This window comes from Oryzias latipes, chromosome 17, assembly GCF_053564925.1.
Source record: "Oryzias latipes strain Hd-rR chromosome 17, Olatipes_Hd-rR_3.1".
Taxonomy (NCBI): Eukaryota; Metazoa; Chordata; class Actinopteri; order Beloniformes; family Adrianichthyidae; genus Oryzias; species Oryzias latipes.
Genome location: NC_136253.1, coordinates 36,600,639 through 36,627,068, shown reverse-complemented (window position 1 = coordinate 36,627,068; position 26,430 = coordinate 36,600,639). Strand labels below are relative to the sequence as shown.

Below are 26,430 nucleotides of genomic sequence, written 5' to 3'. Positions count from 1 at the left end.
TTATGGGTTGAAACTGAGCCATTGGATTAATACTGGTTTCTAGTGGATAGGGTTCTTATCTTGAGCTTGTAGTAGATTAAACTACTGTTTGTCTAGTGTTTTTGATTTTGTCCCTGAAGAATTTGGCAAAGTCATTACAGCCTTTGATAGAGTAAAATTCTGGTGCCACTGTCACAGGGGGTTTTGTCAACCTGTCGACTATATTAAATAGGACCTTTTGGTAATAATTTCAGAAAAAAAACAAAAAAACAAAAGAAAAATTCAGAAAAATAGGACATTATTGCATTGCACAGTTGTAAATTATACAAGTGAAGTTTCTCTTTATAAATGTCATAATCTACTTGTAGTTTAGATTTTCTCCATTTGCGTTCAAATTTCCGACATTCTCTTTTTCCATTGTTTACAATAATGGAATTTCTCCATGGAGATTTTTTACTACCAGCGATCACCTTCACCTTACTAGGAGCAATATTATCCATGACATTTAACATGTAGGAATTAAAGCTGTCAACAAGTTCGTTGACTGAATTCCCTGAGAGGGGAGGAGTCAGAGAGAACATCTGATTGAACATCTCACTAGTATTTTCAGTTATATACCGTTTTGTGATCTCCTCCCTTAAAACATTTGTTTATACTGGAATAATGCTCTCGCAGGAAACACAGCAGTGATCAGACAGACCTAAGTCACATACAGTAACCTTAGTGATGTTCAGAATAAAATAAATCAAGAATATTCCCCCTGTCGTGTGTGGGCTCTGTAACATGTTGAATCAATCCGAAATTGTCCAGAGTGTTTATCAAGTCCTTAGTCCCTTTGTTCTCAAGATTTCCATAATGGATGTTAAAATCTCCAGCCATGATTATACAGTCAAAATCAAGACAAACTATGGACAGCACTTCACTAAACTCAATGTTAAATTCTGCACAGTGTGCAGGGGGGCGGTAGATATTTATAAATATGGTTTTGAGTGAGGCCTTCAGCTGTAGGGCTACATATTCAAAAAACATGGAAAGCATCGAAAAGATAACTTTTTACACTGAAACATTTCATTCAACAAAACTGCAACCCCCCTCCCTTTCTGCTTGTTCTTTCCTTACTAATAACACCATAGTTGGGAGGTGCTGACTCTGTGAGAACAGCTCCACTGCTGTTCTCATCTAACCAGGTTTCAACTAAGAACATAAAATCAACTTTGTTCTCACTAATAAAATCATTAATTGAGAATGTTTTTCCTGCTAAGGATCTGACATTTAAAAGTGCTAACTTAAGAGGTCTAGGAGTAATAATATTTTCATTTACCTTCTGTTTCTGGAAAAGTGCAGAGGAGATGTTTATCTCTTTTAAAGTCCTTTGTTTGCGTTTCGGCCAGATTACATTCCTCCTGTTAGTGACAATTACAGGAATGGTGTGTGTTTCTAGAGAACAGGGTCCCAGGTTTTTCTGGAGAGGATTATGACTGTTGGTATTTTCACAGCCTGGACCCTCAACACATCAAACATCTGACTGCAGGGACAGGATATGATGTTGCACAGGAGAGGGTGGGGCTTTACGTCGTCCCTTCAAATGTTCTGGTGACAGAATTATGGGGGACGAAAATGGATTGGCCAGAGGGGTAGATCGAAGCCCAATCCCGACTCGCTCCATCATCTGCTCGGTGAATTTCAGGTGGGGTGAAGGGGGTGAGGAGGGTGAAAAGGGGGAGGGAGAACCATCAAGAGTTTGTTGGTTTGGTGGTGTTTGGTAGAGTCCGTCGTCCTCGTTGTTTTTCCTCTTCCGGTGCTCGAAGGCAGATTTCTCGTTTTTGATGTTTTCCTCCAGTGGGGGCAACTCCATTCCTCGTGTGGATCCAGTCTGTGTCTGGCCTTGGCATTGAGATAAATTTATATCAGTCTTGGCATGACGCAGGAAGTAAAAAAGATTGGAGGAGAACAGTTTAACCCCTGATTTGTTTAAACTAAATCCATTTTCTTTAAAAAGATGTTTGCATTCCCAGAAAATGTGAAAGTTGTTGATAAAATGAATTCCGGTGTCACCACATGCCACAGAAAGCCACCTGTTTAGAGCCAACAGCCTGCTGAATCTCTCTTCTCCGCCTTGGATTGTTGGAATTGGACCGCTGATAAAGACAGTGGCATTCATGGAGCTTACAGTTGTTATCAGTCCAGCGAAGTCTTGTTTTAAAACTTCAGATTTTTGTTTGGACACATCATTTGACCCTGTGTGTAGTACAATATTTTTTACCGTTGGAAACTTTGCCACAGTTTGCAGTATTATCTCCTGCATGTCTAAGATTGAAAAGATCTCCATCGCTTCTGGTTCTAATAAAGAAGTCACCAAGTTCTTCTGGCATGCTTTGTATGACTGCAGTAAGGAAAATAGTGAATAGAGTTGGTGCAAGAACACATCCTTGTTTCACGCCATGTCCCACACTGAATGCGTCTGAACAACTATCACCACAGTGAATGCTAGCAGTCATACCTTCATGAAAACTACGTAACACTCTAATAAAGGTTTGTGGGCAACCGTAACGACTCAGTAGTTTCCATAGGGTCTCTCTGTGAACCGTGTCAAAAGCCTTGCTGAAATCCACAAAGGTGACAATTAGTGGTTGGCGTTGTTCAGCACACTTTTCTTGCAGTTGTCGCAGTGTGAATATCATATCATGAGTAGATCTGTTGGCTCTGAAGCCACACTGACTCTCAGGAAGGATGTCTTCAGCAAGAGTCTGTAATCTAAATTGAAGAATTTTGGCAAGTATCTTACCCGCTACTGAAAGAAGTGAAATTCCCCTGTGGTTTCCACATTCTGCACAGTCTCCTTTTCTTTTATAAATAGTCACGATGATCGCATCCTTGAAATCTTGAGGGACTTCTGCTTTTGTTGACCAGATGTTGCGGAATAACTGCAACAGGTGTTTTGTCAAAGCTGGTCCACCACATTTCCAGACCTCCGGTGGTATACCATCTGGTCCTACAGCTTTCCCACATTTTGTTCTCTTAATGGCCTTGTCAAGCTCTTCTGTGGTTGGTGGTGTATCCATGTGATACCTGACCGGTAGTTGTGGAGTGTTGCTGACAGCAGCATCATCAGCGGTGGTCTCTGGATTCAGCAGGAGACTGAAGTGCTCTCTCCATCTCTTCATTATCTTGCTTTTGTCTGTGTGGAGCACGCTGCCGTCAATACTCTTCACTGGGTCCAAGCAGGCACCCTTCGGACCATAAACTTCCTTCAGTGATGCAAAGAAGGCTTTGGAGTCATTTCGGTCTGCAAGGCTCTGGATTCCATCTGCTTTCTTGGTCCACCATTCATTTTTCATTTGCCGCAGTTTCTTTTGGAGCTCAGATTTTACGGTCTTGTATTTATTTTTCGTTGTTCTAGTACATCTAGGAGTTAGTGTCTTGTGGAACAGCATATTCTTCTTGTTAATAAGTTCCATAATTTCTTTGTTTGATTCATCAAACCAGTCTGCATGTTTTCTAGTAGGTTTGCCAAGCACGCCTGATGCCGCAGTATACACTGTTTTCTTCAAGGCTTGCCACTGTTCTTCACAAGTACCAGTCGGTGGTGTTAAGAGATTTTCATTGATCACAGTTACAAGCTTGTCCTTCTCATTTTGTTTCTTTAATTTCACTACATTCAGTTTCTTGGGGGGGGGGGGGGTTGATCCTTTCTTCTTCATAGGTGGAGGTTTTAGTTTGATGTTACATTTGGAGCGGATCATGAATTGATCAGTAGAGCACCTCGGCTCCCCTCATGGCTCTGGTGCTACGAAAATGGTCATCATCATCATCACACTTCCTTGTAATGATGTAATCCAGTAGAGTTGGGTGCTTGGATCTTGGATGATTCCAGGAGTGGTACCATTTGTCTGGTAAGTTAAAGAATGTATTTGTGATAGCCAGTTCGTGTTCAGAACACTTTGTCAGGAGCATTTCGCCATTTGAATTCATTTTCCCTCTTCCAAATTTTCCCAACGTTTGATGCCATGCTTCATGTTCCTTTCCTACTCTTGCATTAAAGTCTCCTAATAGTATGAGCTTGTCTGCAGCAGGAGTCTTAGAGAGCAAGATGTCTAATGAGCGATAAAAGAGCTCTTTAGCTTCATCGTTGTTGGTCATTGTTGGTGCATAAGCTGAAATCAGTGTGAGATATCTTCTTTGACCAATATGAATTCTTAATGAAATCAAACGGTCGTTCTTTCCAGTTGGTAGTGACTCAAGATCTTTTACAAGTCAATTTGAAATTGCAAAGCCAACCCCTGCTTCTCTTTTTTACCTGATGGTTTGCCAGACCAGTAGAACGTATGAAACTTTTCTCTGAGTTGGCCCTGATTAGAGAAGCGAGTTTCTTGTAATGCTACTATGTCAATCTTGTGGCGTTCCAGTTCACGTGAAATGAGAGCTGTTCTTCTTTCAGGTCAATCATGGTTGTCTAGTAGGGGTCCTGACATTCCATGATGCCAGCACAAGATTAGTGGTTTTTCTGTAGTGGATTCCCGCTGACGGCGGTTTGCCAGCCAGGATTGTATGAACGAGCAATTTTTAGTCCACCTTTTCTAGGACCTTCCCTGGACTAGGGCAGGCAGTGCATCCCTAAAAGGGCTGCCTTGTCATTGGAGCAGCTACCTTGCAATGCTGTCGTTCATCAGCAAAAGCACGGCCATCACACTCCAACCGCCTGTGTGCAGAGATCATGCTGCGGCTTCCAGTTCATCAGACCTGCCGGTGTGCCTTCACTCCATGGCCACAGGGCTTTTCCACTCCTCTCCTAGCTTGGGCACAGCTGGGCACAGCTTGCCCAGTACTGCTAGTACCCTCTCTATTGGTAGATAGATAGATAGATAGATAGACAACTTTATTTATCCATTTGGGAGGTTCCCGCATGGAAATTGACATCTCCATCGCATACAGCACTGGTTGACATACATATAGTAAAGAGGAAAAAGCAGCACAGTGACTAGAAAAATTCCAAACAGTATATACAAAAAAAGGTCATTCAGGCCCTTTCCCTTTCCTTTTCCGTCTTCCTCCCCCCTCCTAAGTGGAGGTTAAAGAGTTTGATGGCACGGGGGACAAAGGAGTTCCTCAGTCTATTAGTCCTGCACCTTGGGAGGAGCAGCCTCTTGCTGAAGGTGCTTCTCTGGCTACTGATGGTCGTGTGCAGAGGGTGGGTGGTATTGTCCAGGATACCTGTCAGTTTTTTCAGTGTCCTTCTCTCTGCCACAGTAGCCAGAGGGTCCAGCCTTGTGCCAACCACAGAACCAGCCCGCCTGATCAGCTTCTCCAGCCTGGAGAAGTCTGTCTTTGAGGTGCTCCCCCCCCCAGCACACCACAGCGTAGGTTATTACACTGGCGACCACAGACTGATAAAAGATCCCCAGGAGCTTCTTGCAGATGTTGAAGGATCTTAACCTCCTCAAGAAGTACATCCTGCTCTGGGCCTTCTTGTACAGCTGCCCCGTGTTGCTCGTCCAGTCCAGCTTGTTGTCCAGCCACAGCCCAAGATATTTATAGGTCTGCACGACCTCCACCTCCTCCACTCCTATCAGAACTGGTCTGGGGTTGGGTCTGTCCCTCCCAAAGTCGACGACCAGTTCCTTAGTCTTGGAGGTGTTGAGCTGTAAGTTGTTTTTGTGGCTCCAGACAACATAATCATCCACCAGGCTCCTGTTCTCCTCCTCCTCGTCGTCGTCGCCACTGATACACCCCACGATGGCTGTGTCATCTGCGAACTTCTGGATGTGACACGTGTCCGAGTTGTAGCAGAAGTCCGCGGTGTACAGGGTGAAGAGGAAAGGGGAAAGTACAGTCCCCTGTGGAGCTCCCACGTTACTGACCACAGTGTCAGATGTGATGTCCTTCAGCCTGACGTACTGTGGTCTGTCAGTGAGGTAGCTGGAAATCCAAGCAACCAGGCACGGGTCCACTCGCATACTGGAGAGTTTTTCCTGGAGTACAAGGGGCTGGATGGTGTTGAAGGCACTGGAAAAGTCCAGGAAAGTAATCCTCACAGTGCCTTTTCCCTTGTCCAGATGCGAGTGTGCTCTGTGTAGGAGGAAGAGGATGGCATCCTCTACTCCAACCTCTGCCCGGTAGGCGAACTGTAGGGGGTCCTCAGCGTGCAGCACCTGGGGTCTGAGGAGCTTGAGGAAGAGCCGCTCCAACGTCTTCATCAGATGTGATGTGAGTGCCACTGGTCGGAAGTCATTCAGCTCGCTGGGCCGGTTCTTCTTGGGGACCGGAACGATGCATGAAGTCTTCCAGAGGGTGGGCACTCTCCCGAGTTGGAGGCTCAGGTTGAAGATGCGTTGTAACGGCTCCCCGAGTTCAGCGGCGCAGGTCTTCAGAAGCCGTGGGCACACCATATCGGGTCCTGCTGCCTTCCTGGGCCGGAGCTTCCTCAGCTCCCCCCTCACTTGGTCAGCCGTGAAACAGGGGAAGGGCTGTGAGGAGGGTAGATGGGTTGGGGGGCTGTTCAGCTCCCGTGGAGGAGGAGAAGGTGCAGGTTGGGGGGTGTAGTGCAGGAGAGGTGAGAGTGGGAGGGTGTGAAGAAGTGGTGGCTGCGGCAGCTGGTGGGGGGGAGAGGAGGGTGGGCTGCTGGTGACTGTGGTGACTGCTGGTGATGAAGATATGTCGGGGGGAGGGCAGGCTACAGTGACGGTGGGGAGTGGAGTGTTCTCACTGAACCTATTGAAAAACATGTTCAGGTCGTTGGCTCGCTCTACACTCCCCCCTCTGTGCTGGTCCTGGCTTTGTGTCCAGTGATGGTTCTGACACCTTCCCAGACGTCCCTCATGTTGTTCTCCCTCAGCTTCTGCTCCACTTTCTTCCTGTAGCAGTCCTTTGCTTCCCTCAGGCAGCGTTTCACCTCCCTCTGTGCTGCTTTCATCTCCTCCTTGTCCTTAGTCCTGAAGGCCTTCTTCTTCCGGTTGAGGACAGCCTTGACTTCCTGTGTTACCCATGGTTTGTTATTTGGGTAACACCGAACAGTCTTGGTGGGGGCGACCACATCTGCACAGAAGTTGAGATAGTCTGTGATGCAGTGCGTCATCCCCTCGATGTCCTCGTCATGTTCACCCAGCAGCACATCCCAGTCCGTGGTGTTGTAGCAGTCTCTCAGTTCCTCCTCTGCTTCAGGAGTCCACCTCCTGATGGAACGAGTGGAGACAGCCTGCCTTTGGACCAGGGGTGTGTATTGGGGCTGTATGTACACCAGGTTGTGGTCTGACTTTCCCAGTGGGGGCAGGGCGGTGACTCTGTATGCCTCCTTCACGTTGGTATACAGTAAATCTATTGTCCTGTTCTTCCTGGTTGGACAGTTTACAACCTGGTGAAAGGTAGCCAGGATGGAGTCCAGGGTGACATGATTAAAGTCTCCAGAAATTATTATGAAGGCCTCAGAACGTTGTGCCTGCCGCCCTCGGAGGGATGTAAACACAGATGGAGATCACGTGACTGAACTCCCTTGGCAGATAATATGGCCGCAGACTAACGGGTAGCAGTTCCAGATTAGGGCAACAACACACTGCCTTGACGACTGTGACATGGCCAGGGTTGCACCAACGGCTGTTGATGTAGATGATGATTCCCCCACCTTTGCTTTTCCCACACGCCTTCGTGTCTCTGTCGGCTCTTACAGCTGTAAATCCCCGCAGGTCCACGTTAGCGTCCGGTACGCTATCGGTTAGCCATGTCTCCGTCAGAATGAGCAAGCTGCACTCGCGGTAAATCCACTGGTTCTCCAGAGCGGACAGCTCGTCCATCTTATTCGGCAGTGAGTTGACGTTTCCCATAATCACGGAGGGAAGCGATGGTTTATATCGCCTCCGATTGTCCGCTAGCCTAGCCTTTAGCTTAGCCCCGGCTTTGCAGCCCCGGTATCTCCTCCGCAATTCCACTGGGATGTCGTGCCTCACTCCGTGCGTACTCTTCCTGAGAGCCAGCAAAACCTCTCTAGAATAAACGAGAGAGCTGGCTCTAATGTGAAAAACGTCCGTATCCATAGGATACCTATCAGTAAAACGTAGGATAAGAAAAAGAAAGAAAACAAAGAAAGGATTGAAGAACGAGAAACAGTGCTGCGGAGCGTCTGGAGTGGCTGCCGTCTCTTACAGCGCCAAGAATAATTGAATTGAAAATTGGTAGCAAAAGTACAGAGGCAAGGACGAACCAAGACAGTCTGCACACATGCAGCCAACTGCATCCGATGGCTGGAGCAGACCCGGATAAGGTTCTGCAACACCCTTGGTGGCCGCGTCGGCACTGCGGTGCTGGCTCATCCGCTGTCTAGCCGTTGGGATTTGCATCCTTTTCCGCCATTGTACACCGTTGGCCAGACTTTTTGTTTCAGCTGTAACCCTAGGTGGGGGGGCAAGAGGGTGCTATCACTTGCCCAAAGTTAACCCTCAGACTAGTGGAGGGAAGGAGGTGTCTTACTTCTCCATTCTAGACTGGCTCCAAGCAACAAGCAACATCAACATCTAGCCACGTCTATCCACTGCCCCAGAGGCTGTCGAGTAAAAGTCTCTAATTCTAGATGCTCTTAGTCGAGTGTCATCTGCTTGAAAGCAGGGCAGATTGAGGATTGGCTTGCGGACACAAATTTAATTCTTGGAATTTGAAACTAGAGAGCATCAGCAATATTGTTTCGACGGCCAAGGATAAAATTTGCTAGTATACATTTATTTAAACACTAAACCATGTGAACCGACACATTAAACTATTGATCATCGCACTTCTTGACAATCTTTGTTAATCTCCACGGCTGTATTCTCTCAGAACGCCACGATCTTTAGTGAGCATGCTACCACTAAGGAAAAGCTAAAATCGAGCTGTGGATTTGGGTTCAACATACTGAATTTCTGGCGGCCAGACATTCATAAACTACTCTTCATAAAATCCCCCCAAAACCAACGGAGGGCGCAGCGTCAGTAAAAAAAGCGGAGGGAGTCTGAAGACTTGAAACACCATTTCAAGCATCGAGAAGGAAAGACCAGAAACGCAAGACAGAGAAACATCCAGAACAGAATCACGGAGGTCCGGGACGATCAAAACGATCGAACGAATACCGTGGGGAATAACACACATAGCAATACAGGTGGCCCAACAGGGACAAAAATCCATCTTCGTCAAACGTCCAACACATTGAAAAGATGACGTGTAGCACGGATGTGAGGGAGTTTATAGTGGGCAGAGAGGCTTTCATCAATGAACCATGGAGATTGATGGCAGAAAAGGAATCCAAACAGGTGGAGGACCACACGTCTTACTTGGATAAAGCTGAACACCCAGGTTCAAAAACAGAGTCGCGACCGCAGAGATGCAACGACTGGGGAACAAAGAAGGAAAATTGACCAAGAAATCATCAAGAAGATGCAAAACAAGGGGAGCCCATTGGATTATACAAAGTCCAGCACAGGGCTTCTGACAAAATAGTCAAAAACATGACTGCTATGACAACCGAAAGGTAAACGGACAAAGAATACTTTCAGCGCCACCTGGGGCCGCACATATGCGATATTAGTGATCAATATTTCGTGACGATATAACTTGCAATAAATGAACATATAGCAACAACAACATTTCCATTTCACTGCAAATGTTAATTTAAATAAGAGTCAAAATACCTTAAATTATTCTCCAAATGACCCTCGTCTAATTAGGAGGCCAACATCTAACAAAAAAGCTTCATCCAGTGGTCAAATGCATAAATTTTATTTATAAACGGTGCTGGTGTGACACCAACACCAGCAGCTCCTAGACATCTTTCAGACACACAATAAACCTTCAGCTCATTCATGACTGCTCCAGGTGACAAAGGGAGAAGCCACATGCTTCATTGAATTATGGGCTGGTGGGGCCGTGGCTAATTACTGGGAACATCCGCCTGATGGAAGTAACCACAACAGTTTGTGACAAGAGCTTTCCTGCCTCAGCTTTCAACAGAAGACATGACAGCAGAATAATTGTGACTCCGGATCAAATGAATCCAGTGGCTTGAAGGCTGTTAGGGGGGAGGGGGCCACTCCCAAACCCAACTAGTCTAGTTTTCTACTTCTGAGATCTGACAGCATACAGTTAGTAAAAATGGGTCTGTGATAACCTCCTTGGCAGATTTCAGACATTGTGATGACTGGTTACTGAGATGCTGATGTGCTTTAGTTCTGACATCACAGATATAATAAGAATAGATTGATGCCTTTTCTTCAAGCCTTCATCACACCAAACTGGCTGCTACGTTCTAGTTTTACTTTGTTCTTTTAAATACATTTTTCACGTTTGCACATGACCTACATAGGACAGGTTTCCAGTCCAGGGTGGACCCTGTCTTCATCCGACTGTAGCTGTGATAGGCTCCAGCAACCTGTGACCCCATCAGCGAGTTTGGATGTTTGTTTCACCGTAAACTTAATCATAAATGGCCATGGTCGCATTCTCCAAAAGAATTCTTCTCCACAATTTGACCCCTCCCCTGGGAAGAGCGGTGAGCTGCAGACTGGCCGCGCTCGGGGGGGCGACAGCTGGCTGGGAAGAGCGGGGATCCATACGCCAAACTCTTCAGGTGTTGGACGACCTGCTCTACCGCCTGAGCTAAACTGATGCCCTGCAGTTACATAATAAAACAACAAATATTAAAAAGAGGAAATATTTCTACAAAATGAATTAATATTGTAAATCAAAAATTACATTTAAAAAAAGAGAAATAAATTGGTTAGAAAAGCTTTTCATTAGATTGATTTAATCAAATTAAATGCAGCAAAACAGGCTAAAGGCTGATAACTGGAGAGCAAAAACATTCCTATTACTTTTGTTAAAACTTCAAATCAGCCTCTCCTCTTTTCATCCTTTTTTCCAAAAGCTAATCCTAAACCATGAACAGAACATATTCCACAAGTCAGAGGAAGCAGACATTGTCTGTCACCTGGCCTCCCTTATTTTCAGGCTAACAATGACTCAATGCAGCCCCACATTTGGAGCTGATGAAAGGCCCTTTAGACGAGACGTCCAAAGCAGCACATTTCCTCTCAATCAAAGCTTCACAAAGGCAGAAAAGCAGAAAGCGGCCGAGTTATCCGCATGAATCTCTGGCAGATTTTTTCCCTTTATCCTCTTGTCGACAGCTTGTCAGATTGGTATAAAACTCATCCTACATTTACGCCTGTCTTTCATTGAATTGGCTGGAGATATCGTCTCTACTCATCGACCTTGAGGAACAGTTTCCTGTTGCCTAAAAACTTCATTTTTAATCATTTCAATTCTTTTTCGGAGGGTAAGATCAAATGTAAATCAGCTACAGGGAGAGGACAAAGATTCTTCATCACTCTCTGAAATTCACTGCAAAAGCTTTTCAGATCTGGATATCCTGCTGCTGAGAATTAGGGGTCGACTTGGAGTTTAGCTTTTCTGCTTCCATCTTTGTTGTCGTGCTACTCGGGCAGAGTTTGTCCGCCGTGACGCGTCTCCTTGGCAGGAGTGATCCCTTTCAACAACAGAGCCAGCAAATCAGAGCGACGTGTCGCATCGCTCTGCTGACAACGACTACCAACGAATCTGGGCAGGCTGCCACTGCGCTGGGCCAGGAACAGCCTGGGGGGTGGAGAACATGGTGGGGGGGGGGGGGGGGGGGGGGGGGCTGCAGAGGTTTCGCTTACTGGTGGTAGCATCAAAAGCTCACATCACATTCCCAAAGACATCATGCATCGAGAGATGAGCTCAATCTGCTTTGATGGGTAGAATCTCATAGAGGCCTGGGGGGCTGGTTGGGACAGGAGTCAGAAAGTCCGGGCATCCAATGAAGCATGATCGAGACAGCGGTGACGTGAGGGGTGGTGGTGGTGGTGGGGTTGTCCATCTTTAACTCTCCTAACATTAGGTTTATTTTCTGAAGATGCTTTTGCCAGAATTGATTTGGAAGCCGAGTCAGTTTCAATGTCTCGGCTCTGGCGCGTTCGGCCCTCTCGGCTCTGGCGCGGTCGGTCCTCTGGGCTCTGGCGCGTTCGGCCGTCTCGGCTCTGGCGCTGTCGGTCCTCTCGGCTCTGGCGCGTTCGGCCCTCTCGGCTCTGGCGCGGTCGGTCCTCTGGGCTCTGGCGCGTTCGGCCGTCTCGGCTCTGGCGCTGTCGGTCCTCTCGGCTCTGGTGCGTTCGGCCGTCTCGGCTCTGGCGCAGTCGGTCCTCTGGGCTCTGGCAAGGTCGGTCCTCTCGGCTCTGGCGCGTTTGGCCGTCTCGGCTCTGGCGCGTTCGGATGTCTCGGCTCTGGTGCGTTCGGCCGTCCCGGCTCTGGCGCGTTCGGCCGTCTCGGCTCTGGCGCGTTCGGCCGTCCCGGCTCTGGCGCGTTCGGCCGTCCCGGCTCTGGCGCGTTCGGCCGTCTCGGCTCTGGCGCGTTCGGCCGTCCCGGCTCTGGCGCGTTCGGCCGTCTCGGCTCTGGCGCGTTCGGCCGTCTCGGCTCTGGCGCGTTCGGCCGTCTCGGCTCTGGCGCGTTCGGTCCTCTCGGCTCTGGCGCGTTCGGTCCTCTCGGCTCTGGCGCGTTCGGCCGTCTCGGCTCTGGCGCGTTCGGCCGTCTCGGCTCTGGCGCGTTCGGCCGTCTCGGCTCTGGCGCGTTCGGCCGTCTCGGCTCTGGCGCGTTCGGATGTCTCGGCTCTGGCGCGTTCGGCCGTCTCGGCTCTGGCGCGTTCGGCCGTCTCGGCTCTGGCGCGTTTGGCCGTCTCGGCTCTGGCGCGTTCGGCCGTCTCGGCCCTGGCGCGTTCGGCCGTCTCGGCCCTGGCGCGTTCGGCCGTCTCGGCCCTGGCGCGTTCGGCCGTCTCGGCTCTGGCGCGTTCGGATGTCTCGGCCCTGGCGCGTTCGGCCGTCTCGGCTCTGGCGCGTTCGGATGTCTCGGCTCTGGCGCGTTCGGATGTCCCGGCTCTGGCGCGTTCGGCCGTCTCGGCCCTGGCGCGTTCGGCCGTCTCGGCTCTGGCGCGTTCGGCCGTCTCGGCCCTGGCGCGTTCGGCCGTCTCGGCCCTGGCGCGTTCGGCCGTCTCGGCTCTGGCGCGTTCGGCGCTCATGGGCTGCACTGCATTTGGTCCTAAGCCAGAGGCAGAACTCCCCTGGCAGGGACTAGAACCGCCCCAGCATGGCCGACAAACCCCCTTTCTTTGGGTGGAGGGTTGTGCTGGGGGGGGTTGTGAACGTCTCCCCTCCAGCTCCGCCATCATGGAGAAAGTATTTGTATTTGGGCTGCCTGGTGGTGCAGGGAGATGGTTAGGGTTGGGGGGGCCTCCACCTCTCCCAGAAGAACATTGATTCCCCCCCCCCAATTCCAGAAGTTCCACCTGGCCCGGCCTGGGGGGGCTCATTGTTTTCCCTTTGGAGCAGATTTTCTAAGGGAAACTGCAGAGGCAGCCTCTCTTTGCGCCGGTCCGTGTTCAGGTTTATGGTGAAGTGAGAAACAAAGAAATCAAATCACAGGGAGACTGCATGGCAGCCGGAGCCCGCCTGAGGAATCTGTCTTCCAAGTGTTTCCCTGTCTCCGGTGACGTGCCTGTGCACCGGAGATCCCTGCCCTCCAGAGGCCCACGTTACATCCTCCGGCATCAGAAACATGGGTGTGAGGAAAGCATGCGAGGAGCGCAGACAGCACGCTGTCAAGGACACGTTTCAGATGACTTTACTTTTCACTGATTTTATGTTGTGTGACTTTATTTCTTTTTCCATCTGTTGACCAATTTATTTGAAACCAAGAAAAAAAACTGAAATTTATTGTTCAACCTGCAAATCAGCAGCACAAATGGACACTTCAGCAAGCTGTCATGTGATTTGACAACATTCTGAAGACTTTGGAGGGAAACGCAAACCTTCTTTGTCCCAGGAAACCAAAGATTGTAGGAAGCGCTTCAGCCAACACACTGCAGTTTTTACACATAACCATCTCATTTTGAAAATGCCTCCTGTTACATTTATTTGTAACAGAAACATTAATTGTAATGTTCCTGCATTTTTAAATTGGCCTTATTTTTTAAATAGATTTCTTGTGCTCCAAATCAATTATATTTGGCCTAAAATACCATCTTAACATGATTATAATCCTGATTAAACGACTGCTCCCATAAAGAAAAGACACCGAAAAAAACGAATCTAACAGTAAAAAAACAAAAAATCTACTTTTTAGTTTTACAGTGAGACCCAGGAATACTATGTAAGTTAGGGCTGGTTGTTCTTTATTAGCTAAAATTGCTCCTAAAATGGAAAACTGGATTTTGTTTTTTGAATATTAGGAAATGTTAACCCTTTATTCCCAATAGTTAACGTGCATCTCAAAGCAAAAAAAGGTGTAAATAATCTCAACTATATTAACTGGTGTCTCTTCGGTCGGCTTCTATATGCAGGAAGATCAGATCGTCATGTTCTGCTCTCCAAGCTTGTGGAGCAACAACACCAATGTCTCTAATTCAGCATGTTTGAAGGAATTATCTGCATTTCTAGCGTTCACCTCGTTTCCACTGCTGTGCAGTTCAGACTGCCCGACATTAGACGGCATTAACGTCACTTGGAATGGAATCCGACCCGACTCTGCACCCAATTATACGTAACACTCGTTCAAGACTTAGACAAACCAAGGCTAGTTCAAATGATTGCTTCTGCCTTGAAATAAATGTGCTGTCAAAGCAGCATCAGTCTCCAAGGACAGAGCTCCTCACTGCCAGTTTCACACCCATCACTGAAAAAAAGACAAGTAGAAAATGATGATAACTTCGGCCTTCATGGTCTCAAGAAATCCCAAAACATTCTCGCTTAAATTAAAAATATTTAAAAACGTATTAAAAGGCAAAGGATAATATTCCTTCTGGAATCACAGATTGACAGATTTGGAGCATTGGGGTGAAACATTAATTAACTGAAGGTTTTAGCGTGGCAGGGCTGCAGCCGGCGTCTCGTCACTTGAAACTGCATTACGTAGTGCTCACATGTTAGAAAACACCATTGACTGAATCAAGACAACTGCAAAGGCCAAATGTGCCGATTGAAATGCAATGAAATCTAAATGAAAAGGATATCGAAAGCAAGCCTCCAGATTTAATGTCAGCCCCTCCCTCAATAGACCTGGCTCCTCATTGTGGGGGCTGGTGAATCCATAGGAGAGAAATGCATTCTGCTGAAGGTGGAGTTTTTAATCTAGAAAATTCCAAAGTGTGTAATCTTTGAGTTACTTAGAACAACTCACAGGCCCATGTCAGAAACCGTCTTCTTCCTTCCTCAGGTGTGATCATTTAACTACGACCTGCTCTGCTTCCCTCTTGCCAGCAGGACATTTTCTTCAGTGACTGGCTTTTGTGCAGACGTTAAAAGGATTTCTTTCCCAGTAAAGACACATAAAATCTCCATGAAATAAATATAGCAACATGCCTTACCAGTGAAGGAAAAAAATACTTTTGCCATGAGCAAAAGTCTTGCATCCCTCACTCTGCATCATCTTGATGCAACATGACATGTACTCAGGATTTTGAATGGAAGACAGAAGAGGAAATAACCTAAATTCCCAGTGGCAACGTATGAGACATGAAGAGGCTGGCTCCAAAACGAGTTCATTAATCAAGAGAAAATTAAATTGAATGAATGTGTTGACAAAGTTATCATGACAATTCTTAATCTACCTAGGAGTTTTGAAAAGCTGAGCAACACCCAAAGATTTCCTGGCTTAACAATGCACCACTGAAAATCCCACCTCTGCCTGGTTTTTAGCCCAAAAACCTCATGTCCTTCTCTTATGACTGCTAGGGCAGCACGGTTTATACATAATCGTTTTAGTCAATGTGACTGATTGAGGACAGCTGATCACAGACGTGATCGGATCAGCCACTTCCTTCAGAGATTGAGGAGTGAAGTGGAAAAATCTCATTTGTAGCGATGCTTGTCAGATGACGTTTGAAAGGATTTTCACACACAAGAGCTACGACTCCATCAAAGCCACTCCTTCATTACCATTGTGATGCATTTGGGATGATTGTCATACTGGAAGACCCAGCCATGTTTCATCTTCAAAGCCCTTGTTGATGGAAGGTTTTCCCTCAAAATCTCACCATAAATTCCTTCTTTCCTTTAGTTTACACAGATCAGCCGTCCTGGTCCCTTTGCAGAAAAACATCCCAAGAATCTTGTGATTATTTAAACCTCATGGGGTGAGGTCTTGTGTGGAGACCCAGATGGAGGAAGCGTGGTCTTGTATGTCTTCCATTTTCTAATAATTGCTCCAACAGGTGCTTACCAATTGCAGATTCAGTCTTCCTGGTGCAGGTCTCCGGTTTAGTTTCTGGTGTCCTTTGACAGCTCTTTGGGCTTGGTCATAGTGGAGTTTGGAGTGAGAGTGTTGGAGGGTGGGGACTGGCATCTGCACACCGATGACTTCAAACAGGTGCCGTTATTACAACTAACGAGTTGAGATTCAAATGCCTGCTTTACAGAGGAATTGATCAGTCATTTCACTAATCCTACTCAGAGGGGTTACATGCAGAGAATGTGGAGTGAATAGACGATTCAAAACCCACAATAAAGGCCAACTGCCAAGCAGCTAGTAGCTCAATGTTCTACCGTTGTGCAGCGGTAGGGCGGTCAACCCATGATCGTAAGAGTGCTGGTCCGATTCCCGCCTTGTTGAAGTGTCCTTGGGCAAGACACTAAACCCCACCTTGCCTTTGGTGGGAGGTTGGCATCGGATATACCAACGTGATTCTCTGTCCCCACTGCTGTTCTGCATAGCTCTGAACCCCCTCAGCCAAATAATCACCAAGACTGGCTATGGATACCGACTCAGAAATGGGGCCAACATCAGTCACCTCCTCTACATGGATGACATCAAGCTATATGCTAAGAGCCAGCGTGACATTGACTCCCTGATCCACACCACTGATCTACAGGACTGACATTGGGATGTCATTCAGGCTCGAGAAATGCAGCCGGATGGTGACAAAGAGAGGCAAGGTAGTCCACACAGGAGGGGATTCACTCCTGAATGAAAGGGCAAAGATCCTGTGGGACTTCCAGATCCAGACTGATAGGATGGTCATGGAGAACCAACCAGACATTGTAGTGGTGGATAAAGAACAGAGGAAAGCCGTTGTGGTGGATGTGGCAGTGCCAAGCGATGGGAACATCAGGAAGAAGGAACACGAGAAACTGGAGAAATACCAGGGACTCAGAGAAGAACTGGAGAAAGCCTGGAAAATGAAGGTGACAGTGGTGCCTGTGGTAATTGGAGCACTTGGGGCAGTAACCCCCAAGCTGGAGGAGTGGCTACAACAGATACCTGGAAAGACCTCAGACCTCTCAGTCCAGAAAAGCGCAGTGCTAGGAACAGCTAAGATACTGCAGGACCCTCAAGCTCCCGGGCCTCTGGTATAGGACAGGGTCAAACACATACAGAAACTCTACACTGGAATTGTCCAAAAAACTAGTTTGTGTTATTCTCTCACTGTTTTACAGTGAGAGAATCTTTCCTTTCCTTTACATAAAATCACTCCAATTCCAGTAGAAGTAGACAGAAGGTAGTTAAAGTTGTCCATTCTAACAGTTTCGGTAAAAAAAGAAAAAAAAATACCAATCATACATTAGATACCACTTAACAGTTTTCTTTCTTTTATTTTTTATGTAATGTCTAATTGGAACAAAAAACTGTTTTGTTTTTTCGTTTGACTAGATGAAATGATGACGGGCACACCAACAAGCAATGAAGAAAAAAGACAAACCATCAAAGTGATGATGAAAGGGACTAAAGCATTCAGACTACATGGTAGCAGCCTTTCTTTGGTTGGGACCGAGGTTAACATTAGCAGGATTTTGATTATAAAAAAATAGGGTGTAGACATTTTCCTCCCGTGTCTACAAATGAACTTTAAGGGTGGAGGAATGAGCCTGATGTCCTTTCATCCTTTCAATAGCAGCCCTATTGCACCTCATTGTCATCAGCCAAAACTTGAGTTTGTTGAAGGCGGGGATGCAGATGCCTGCTGCCTTCTGCTAAAATCATTAGAATAAGCAAAAAGGAACCTCCTGCCTGACATTAGGAAGAGGAAGAAGGTACTGCCTTGAAGAAGCCAGACAGGCCAAACGCAGGCAGGTGACTGGCAGAAAAACCCAGACGCTTGTGAGCACAAATGCCTCCAAGTGTGACTCTAACTGAGTGTAAACATGAGATTATTTTGTTCAGACAACTGAAGACTGAATAATGGGAGCTTGAATGATCCACGAGATAAAAATGCTGCCCCAGAACCAGAAAATCCAATCTGGCTTCTGAAAACAGAGCAGCGGAATAAGAATTCAAGGCAAAGAGCTTGCTCTATTTTTCAACTGACGACCCTCCTTTTCTGGATGCAGTCTGGACCTCCGTTTGCTGATTTAACATAGACCTACATGAATCAGACGACACCTGAAGATGGGTTCAGGATTTCCTCCCCTCTCTTTCTCTTCACAGTTTGATCATCTGCATTCCCTGCACATTTCCAGCCATGGCAGAGCTATTTTGACGGTTTTTAGAAAAAGCACAGCTGGGGCGGGTTTTGCCCAAAGGAATTGGGTCGGTTCAAGGCGGGACCATTTTTTAGATACACAAGTTCTGCTGAAAATGAGTCCCAAAGCAAAAAGTCAGGGCTCATGGGGGTGAATTATTCATTCTCTGAGCCCAGCCGGTGCACCTCTGCCTCACCGGGCCCCGTTTGATGCTGCTGCACCTCCTCAGCAGCTAAATGAGGCTGTGCAGCTCCACAGATGAGCCACATGGCTTTCCTGCCGCCAGCAAAGGCTTTTCTGCAGAAGTCACCGATCTCATCCACTTCTCTACTTTAAGGCGACTCTTCTGCTCGATGAAGCTCACGAACTTGCAGTAAAATCCAGATGAATGTCCACATATGAAGCGCTACCATGGTTGGAACATCAGGCACATCTAGAGATCATTTGACTCCAATGAGCAGAACTCAGTCGGATCAGAAAAACATCTGCTCCATTTTCCAGATTGGTCTGGAAAATGGATTTTCTTTTTAAAATCGGTGACAAATCCAAATTTATTAGAAATTTAGTTAAAATCAAGCAAAGCATATGAGAAAAGAAGCTCCACTGAGTTGATTGATTTAAAAATACCAAACTATTGCCAACAAAATAAAACGACATTTCTTCAAAAGACTCAATCTGCCCCCAATAACTACAAAAGGACATTTCATTAAACTGGTAACCACTTTAATATTTGAAGTGATGACTGTCTAACTTTTAAACCACATATTCAGAAACTGCTTTACTGGCTGAAACTAAAATTACGCTTTTATTTTAGAATCAAATCCTGTTTATCATATGAAGCCCATAAGAAACGTGTCTCTGCCACTTTCCTGTCTGTCTTTGATTTTGGTGAGATGATTTATATGAATGCTTCTGCTGATGCTTTGATACAGTTTTTCATGGTGCACTGAGTTTCGTAACGAACTTCAACTAAGCCATCACTGTGTTCTTTATGCTCTGGGGGGGGCTCCTTGTACCAGTGCAGATTGAAACATTGGTACCTTTTAATTTACAAATGCATTCTTGGGTCGGCACCGCCTCATCTCCAGCAGCTCCTAACTGAAGAGCAGCAGCTGCAGCCTGCGCTCTCAGGACCGGCTCTCTGTGAAAATAGGCTTTCAGATTCGCTGCAGCACAGTTTGGGAATAAACCTCAGGAAGAGTTCAGAGTGAATGAGTTGGTTTCTCTGGACTCGTTCAAATTATTTTTAAATGAACGTGAGACAAAGATATCAAACTGCAAATGTTTTATTTAAGACCTTTTATGTTGATTGAGTGTGAGCGTACGACGGAGTTTTAGGGCCACCAAAGAAAAACAAAAAAAGTCAAATTAATTAATAAATTAATATCACTTTTTTTTTTTTTGGTGGCCCTAAAACTCCGTCGTATGAGCGTAAATGAGAAATGTGTGTTTTGTTATGCTGCTGCCTCTTGGCCAGGACGCTCTAGCAAAAAGGATTTTTAAACAAAAAAATATGCATCCCCATGTCTGTTCACAGAAGTGGCTGCAATAAATCCGTTTAAAAGTTAAACTGTTGACACTAGATTACTCCAAAAACATTTTACAAACGTGAAAAAACGGAGCTGATAGTGACAATTAAATCTGATTTAGGTCTAAAAAGATAAGTGTTATATTTCATGTTCAAATCCTGCTCTAATATCTGAAAGAATGATTCATGCTTTTCTGTCTCTTCTGGAGGATTTTTTTAATTCTCTTATAACCATTATTGCGTCATAGAATGACTGTTCTATTCTTCCAGATGCAGACAGAACAAGATGAGGATGTTTTGTTGCGATGATAATGTGGTCGACACCAAGAGTTGCTGGAAGCTTTCCTCATTAATTACTGCATTATTTGTTGCTGCGGATGAGCAGCTACTGTGGCGTTACACTCACTTTCTCCTCCCAGTTGTCAGTATACCATCATTACAATCAACTTGTAAGATTTTCTCTGCTTTATGCATCTTAGAATTGTCCAAAATCATCAGTTTTCAGCATAGTTTCTGTTTGCAAAGCTTCACCCACACTTCTAATGACCGCTTTGCCCTGTAATTTCTTTAATGTTGCAGCTCTGATTACAGAGCAGAGCATCAAGCCAAGCATCATCTTTGGCAGTTATTGTTTCGTCTTTATAACAAACCCTGCAGCTGTGAGTCTCAATTGCAGTTTCTGTGTTCAACACCTCAATGACAACTGGAAGTAGACTACGAAAGCGCCACATTGCCGCCCAAAGCTACTCGTTTTCAGCGTGTTATCTGCTCCAGCAAATTTAAAACAGAAGGTGTCGGATAATAAGCTGACAGCAGCCGCGCTGCACGCCGGCGATGGCGGCAGCAGCTCGCCTCCTCGCCCCCAGAAGAGCGGCGGACCCGTCAGGTTTCCACAGGCTGCAGACGCAGATTTGCTCTGGTGAGAGGAAGCAGACAAAAGCTAAAGCTGCGCTGCACAAAAGAGGGTCTATCAATATACGGGGGCCCCCCCCACTAGTGTTCTGACCCCCCCTTTCAGGGCTGAGGCAGAGCCTTCATACAAACTCTGATCAAGTTTGGACCATGACCATACATCCTTCACGGACTTCCCCCTCCCCCAACCACTCTCAAAAGCTAAAGCCCCCCTGCACAGAGTCAAGGGCGCCATAATGCCATTACCTGCCCCCCCTACCCCCCCCAAGGAATTGCTCACACACTGGTTTGAGCTCAGGGCCGACACAAAAGACCCCCGATTCAAAAAGAACCAGACCCCTCCCAAGGAGGTTAGGGGGCTGACCTATCAGCCGTACACTTCCCCGAGGAATGCCCCCACCCACCCCCCACCCCAGCATCCCAACAGGCACCAGAGCAGAACCGACAGGAGTATTATCAGGAACACTGTGCTTTGGAGAAGGAGGAGGGGGGACAATGCCGCGCATGGAGGTTTATGCTGAAAATACTGGGGGGGGTCTGACAGGTTTGATCCCCAATTCATCCTCAGGGATGGCTTCATTATTGAACAGTTAAATGGTCAATAGGTGCAGCCAGAGCTGCTTTCAGTACAAGGGCCAACATCAGCCGGAAAACACGCCTAATGCATTAACGGCTGCATTAACGGCTGCACGGCGCCACTAATGTGACAGCAGCAGATTCAGACTGACAGTAATGGAGCATTCTGCCCCCAGTAATATTCATAAGACCCAGACGGGGGGGGGGGCACCTGCCTGCTGCCTGAGCTTGACAGAAGCCTAATAAATAACAGGAGACAAGGTGAAAAAGGAGTACCCCCCCACACCACCACCCCACCCCCCACCCCCGTCAACACCCTTCACAGTCTTTGGCATGAAACCATCTCTGCTTTCTTCTACTGGCTCCATGAAGGAGGCAGCCCCACCACACGGCTGGGGGGGGGCTGCAAATGCCACGCTGCAGGTGGGGGCCATGGTTGGCCTGACGCAGACATCAAAGTGTTCTCCATCAGAACCCATTTGGATTCACATCATAACCTGTGGGTCGTCTGCTGAAGAGATCCAGCTGCTTGTGAGGGGGGAGGGGGGGGGTAAACTGAATCCCAGTGGGAACGCTCTCGCACAGCTGCCTGTTATTTGTCACGAAAACAGATTCAACGCGAGGCGCCGTCAACTCAAAGAAAATGAGCTAAAGTGGCTCTGAAGAAAAGAGCTCCAGCCAATCCATCCCATAATTCTCATCACCATCACCACCATTACTGCCAAGACCCTCGGAGCCTTAATTAGTGAAAGCTGGATCCCCCTGCAGCCTTCGGTAAACACCGCGGGCTGCATAGTAAGTTGTTTTTCTTGCGGCGTTCTGCTCAGACGTGTTGATGGGATCACAGCGGCGGCACAAACGCGCTCTTCATTAGGCGGCCCGCGCCGGCCCGGCCGCCATTCATTAGCCCTCATCCTTTCATTTAGAGCAGGGAGCTGGGCGTAATTAGAGCATCTCTGTTTGTCCGGTTTCCCGTCTCAGCATCATCATTCAGCGGCAGAAACCAGCACCGTCACGGCGTCTTGTGGACGTAAACAAAAGCTAATGAGGGGGGGTGAAGCGGCTCTCCGGGGACACCATGAGTCCCACTGCTGGACTTTACATACCTACAGTTTACCTGGAGGTCAGCACCATAACACAGTCAGTAGGTTCCTGGTTTGAATCCTGTCGGGGTCTTCTCTGCACAGAGATGGTTTAACACCCCCCCACCCCCCCACCCCCCACTGCACAGGCTTTAAAGCCATAAAGACAAAAGCATTTCTCAGAAACTTGAAAAACACATTTTGATCATCATAGTTTTCCATGGAGGGGGGGTCAGAACTCTGCCATCTCAGCCGATGTGGTGAAAAAAGGAGGGAAAATGTTTAAGGAAAAGGACTGATGCTACATGGTGAAAGGCTGCAGGTCCGGCTCCCCATGCCGACCCCATTTTCTCATCTACTTCTACCCTTCCTCTCCTCTATTCTTGATCATTATTCATCATTTAGTTCTCCATGCCTCTGTTTGGTGCAGTGATTCATGTATTGTCCCTCTTTCCCCTCCTGGGGAGTGGGAGTGCTTCCAGACTCCAGTTGGCTCATCCGTGCTCCAGTTCCTGACCGTTTACCTCGCCTCTGCTCCTGCTCCTACACCTGGCTGTGGATCCTGCCTCTGGCTCATCTCTGGCTCGTCTCTGCTCTGTACCTGACCGAGTACCTCGTCTCTGCTCCTGCTCCTACACCTGGCTGTGGTTCCTGTCTCCGGCTCGACTCGCGCCCCTGACTGTCCCCCCAACCACGGCTGGATGAAGCTCGTCTGCTGGACTTTTATATATGTAGTTGTAGATTTAGATAAGTTAATTCTTCTCTAAGAGTTCTGGTAAATCGCCTGTCCGTCCTGGGGGAGGATCCCTCCTTCATGTGGGCACCCCTGAGGTTTCTTCGTTTTTTCCGGAATCCGTTTTTTTTGGGAGTTTTTCCTTACCGCGAAGGGGGGTCTAAGGGCAGGGATGCCAGTATAGTTTAGTCAGTTTGTTAGTTCATTTTAGCATTTTTCTATTGAACTCTTTGTATTCGTGATCCTTTTGAGTTCATGTTTTACTTTGAAGCCCATCGAGACGACTGTTGTTGTGATTTTGGGCTATACAAATTGAATTGAATTGAGAAATAAAATTGAGGACCCGGACCACAAGTCCTGGTTTTTTACGGCTTGAGTTTGAGGCCGCCGTTTCCCGTTTAGGAGAAAGCAGATGAGGATGAGCGGCCTGCCCTCAGCGACGCTCAAAGGTCAAAACCTTGTCAAAGATGAGGATCATTTTTAGGAACATGGCAGTGACGTGGTAAAAGCTAAATGGCGTTTACTTCTATAGCACCTTACTGCCCCATTCATCCTCAAACACACCATCAGTGGCTCCACTGTCAAACGCCGGCACCTACCTGTAACTGACAGGGCAACGTGGGGTTCAGTGCCTTGCCCAATGACACTTTGACACATGGGTGCAAAAGGTGGGAGCCAAACCTGTGTCGTCAGAAATGACCCCCCCCCCCCAATCAAGTGTCTGAGAAGCTTCATGAAATCGTGTCCTCCTGGTTTGTTTTCCTCCTGTCAAATATTCTCCCCCAAAAGATTTAAACTATTCCGTTCAAAAACTTTCTGCATTTCCAAAAGGAAACAGGTCAGTCTTCAGTCTGAGTCACACGGAGACCAAAAGCAAAGTTGGAAATTCTGGTCAGACTGTTTATCTGGTGTCTCTTTACTCCTCAGTCTCAGCTTGATGACCATCGGGGTCAGCAGGACGCCATCAGCAGCCGCCAGTGACAAACGACTGATGGCCGTCATTCTCCACGCGCCGCTCACCCCATCAGAAAACACGGCAGCTTTTATGGCTGCTGGGAAAGGTGCTAAACATAACGGAGCATCTCCTGGAAACAGACTGGGCCTTCTGGAGAACACCTGAAAGCAGTCGACCATGCAGAAAAACAACACCCCATTTCTGCTGAAGCTGTTTTGGTCTAAACCTGGGGGGGGGGGTTACACAGGGGGAGCGGGACACTCGGGCTTCTACAAATAAGTGAAAAGACTTTGATGGACTTCAGGCAGAGTCGGTAGTCGGTACCGCAGCTCGCCGGTGCTCCGGTCACTGGGTGATTCATCACACCCCGCTCATAGCTGGCCCCCCCTCTCTCTGCGAGCTGCTCATCCTTCTTTTTGCCAGAGTAAAATATGTCCAATTGATTTTTTCCTGGTTTACATATTTACACACACACACTTGTGCAATTAGTGTCCCGTTTATCGATGGTTTTGGCGACGCTGGGAGCCTGCAGAGCAGCCCTCTCCAATAAATCTCTCATTGACGAGGCAGCCGGCGGGCAGAACTGATAAAGCTCAAACAGAAATGGACTGGGAATACGAGGGGCTTTGGGGCAAGAGAGTTTGCAGTCATTAAAATTGACCTGTGATGTCCAGGCTTCCCCATAAAACCCTTAACAGGTTTGTGAAGATGCTGCGTCTCCCAAATAAAAGGACAAAAGCTCTACAGAACAAAGAAAACATCTTTATTTAGCAACTGAGAGAAGCTGAAATGATGAGCCGTTTGTCTGAAACAGAATCGTCTCCTCTGCTCTAAAGCCTCTCCAAGTGAGAGCCATGCTGCCCCTAAGAGGCCTTCAGCAGAATGCACGTCTGATCCCAGGCGCCAAACCCTCAACCTCCTCTGCAGACGCTCCACACAACCGCTGACGGACGGAGCAGCTTCACTGTGAAGACCCCTTCTCCACACAGACTATGTCACCACGGTGACAGCGGAAAGCCCCTCACACACCGGCATCAAACCAGCAACCTGCTGGCATTTTATCACAGGGACAAACTTTCACAGACATGAATCTGGGATACGAGAATGTCCAGAACCACAAAAGAACTCAGACATCTTGTTGGCATAAATTTAAACAACCCAGTCTGTGTGTGTGTGTGTGCGTGCGCGCGCGGGCGGGCGGGGGGGGTCTTCCAGAACTCATGGAAGTTTTGTAAAACTGAAATGAAGATGGCAGATAATCTGACCAGAGATCAGAGGAGGTCAGAGAAACCCCGCGCGCTGTCTTCAGGTGAGCAGGTGGAGCAAACTGCGCTCTTTAAACTTGGCGCATAAGCACCAGAGCGCGTCTTTGCGCCTCAGCTGTGACTGCAGGTGAGGCTAAAGCTGCTGCACACCTGAGGATAATCTGCACGCGGCTCCGCTTCAGCCCTGAAACGTCTGGCTGAGCTGAACCCACAACCCCGTCGAAGTGCCCCGGTCAGGGCAGGCAGAAAGCAAGTAAATGCCCCTCCGGGCAGCATCCCGTCCTTACCGTTAAAAACTTGCCCCCGGGTGAACAACAGCAGGGTGGCAGCGACGCAAAAGCCGGTGAGAACTTTCTCCATGTCAGCGGCGGCAGCGCTCCAGCTGGGGGTGGGGGGTACCTGGAACTCCTCTTGATTGACTGCAGCTGCTACTTTCTGCCCCTCTGTGCGCTCCGGCGCGCGCGCTCAGCTGCTCCTCGCCGCCACTCTTGGAGGAGGAATGCGTCCTGGCTCCTGAATGACGTCTGGATGGAGTCCGGCAGCGCCCGTCTGTCCGGGAGGGGGCGCGCGCGAGCCCGCAGCTCTGGAGCAGCGGGGGGGCTGGCCTGCTCCTCCCGCCTCCCTCTGGACCTCCTGTTGATGCTGGTTTGGAACCTCGGCTGCAGGGAAAGTCAGATGAAGCCCCCCACCCCCACGGCCGCCAGGTCCTTTTTAGCGGATCCAAAAGGTAAAAATGGGATTTTGCTAAAGTAGCTCATTTAACACATCTGGGGATTTCAGAAAAGCTCGGGGGGGGGGGGGGGGGGGGGGTGTCATGTGAATTATAACAGAAAACGAGGCTGCTGCAGATGGAAGAGCAGCAGAGGTGGAGCGGTCGACTTCCTATCTGATGTTGGCATCATCATA

General features: G+C 47.8%; 1 protein-coding gene across 7 annotated transcripts in view; it reads right to left on the bottom strand.

Annotated features, from left to right (window-relative positions):
* The window catches only part of LOC101173688 (protein tyrosine phosphatase receptor type M), a 301,112-nt gene extending 275,166 nt beyond the window's left edge, over positions 1–25,946 (bottom strand). For all 7 annotated transcript variants that reach the window (XR_013650742.1, XM_078935433.1, XM_078935435.1 and 4 more), the window contains exon 1: positions 25,812–25,946. Coding sequence is in view for 6 of the 7 variants with exons in the window: in XM_078935433.1 (XP_078791559.1) it covers positions 25,812–25,884 (73 nt within the window). In the remaining variant the exon portion in view is untranslated. The remainder of the gene's footprint in view (positions 1–25,811) is intronic.
* Positions 25,947–26,430: the final 484 nt, after the last annotated feature.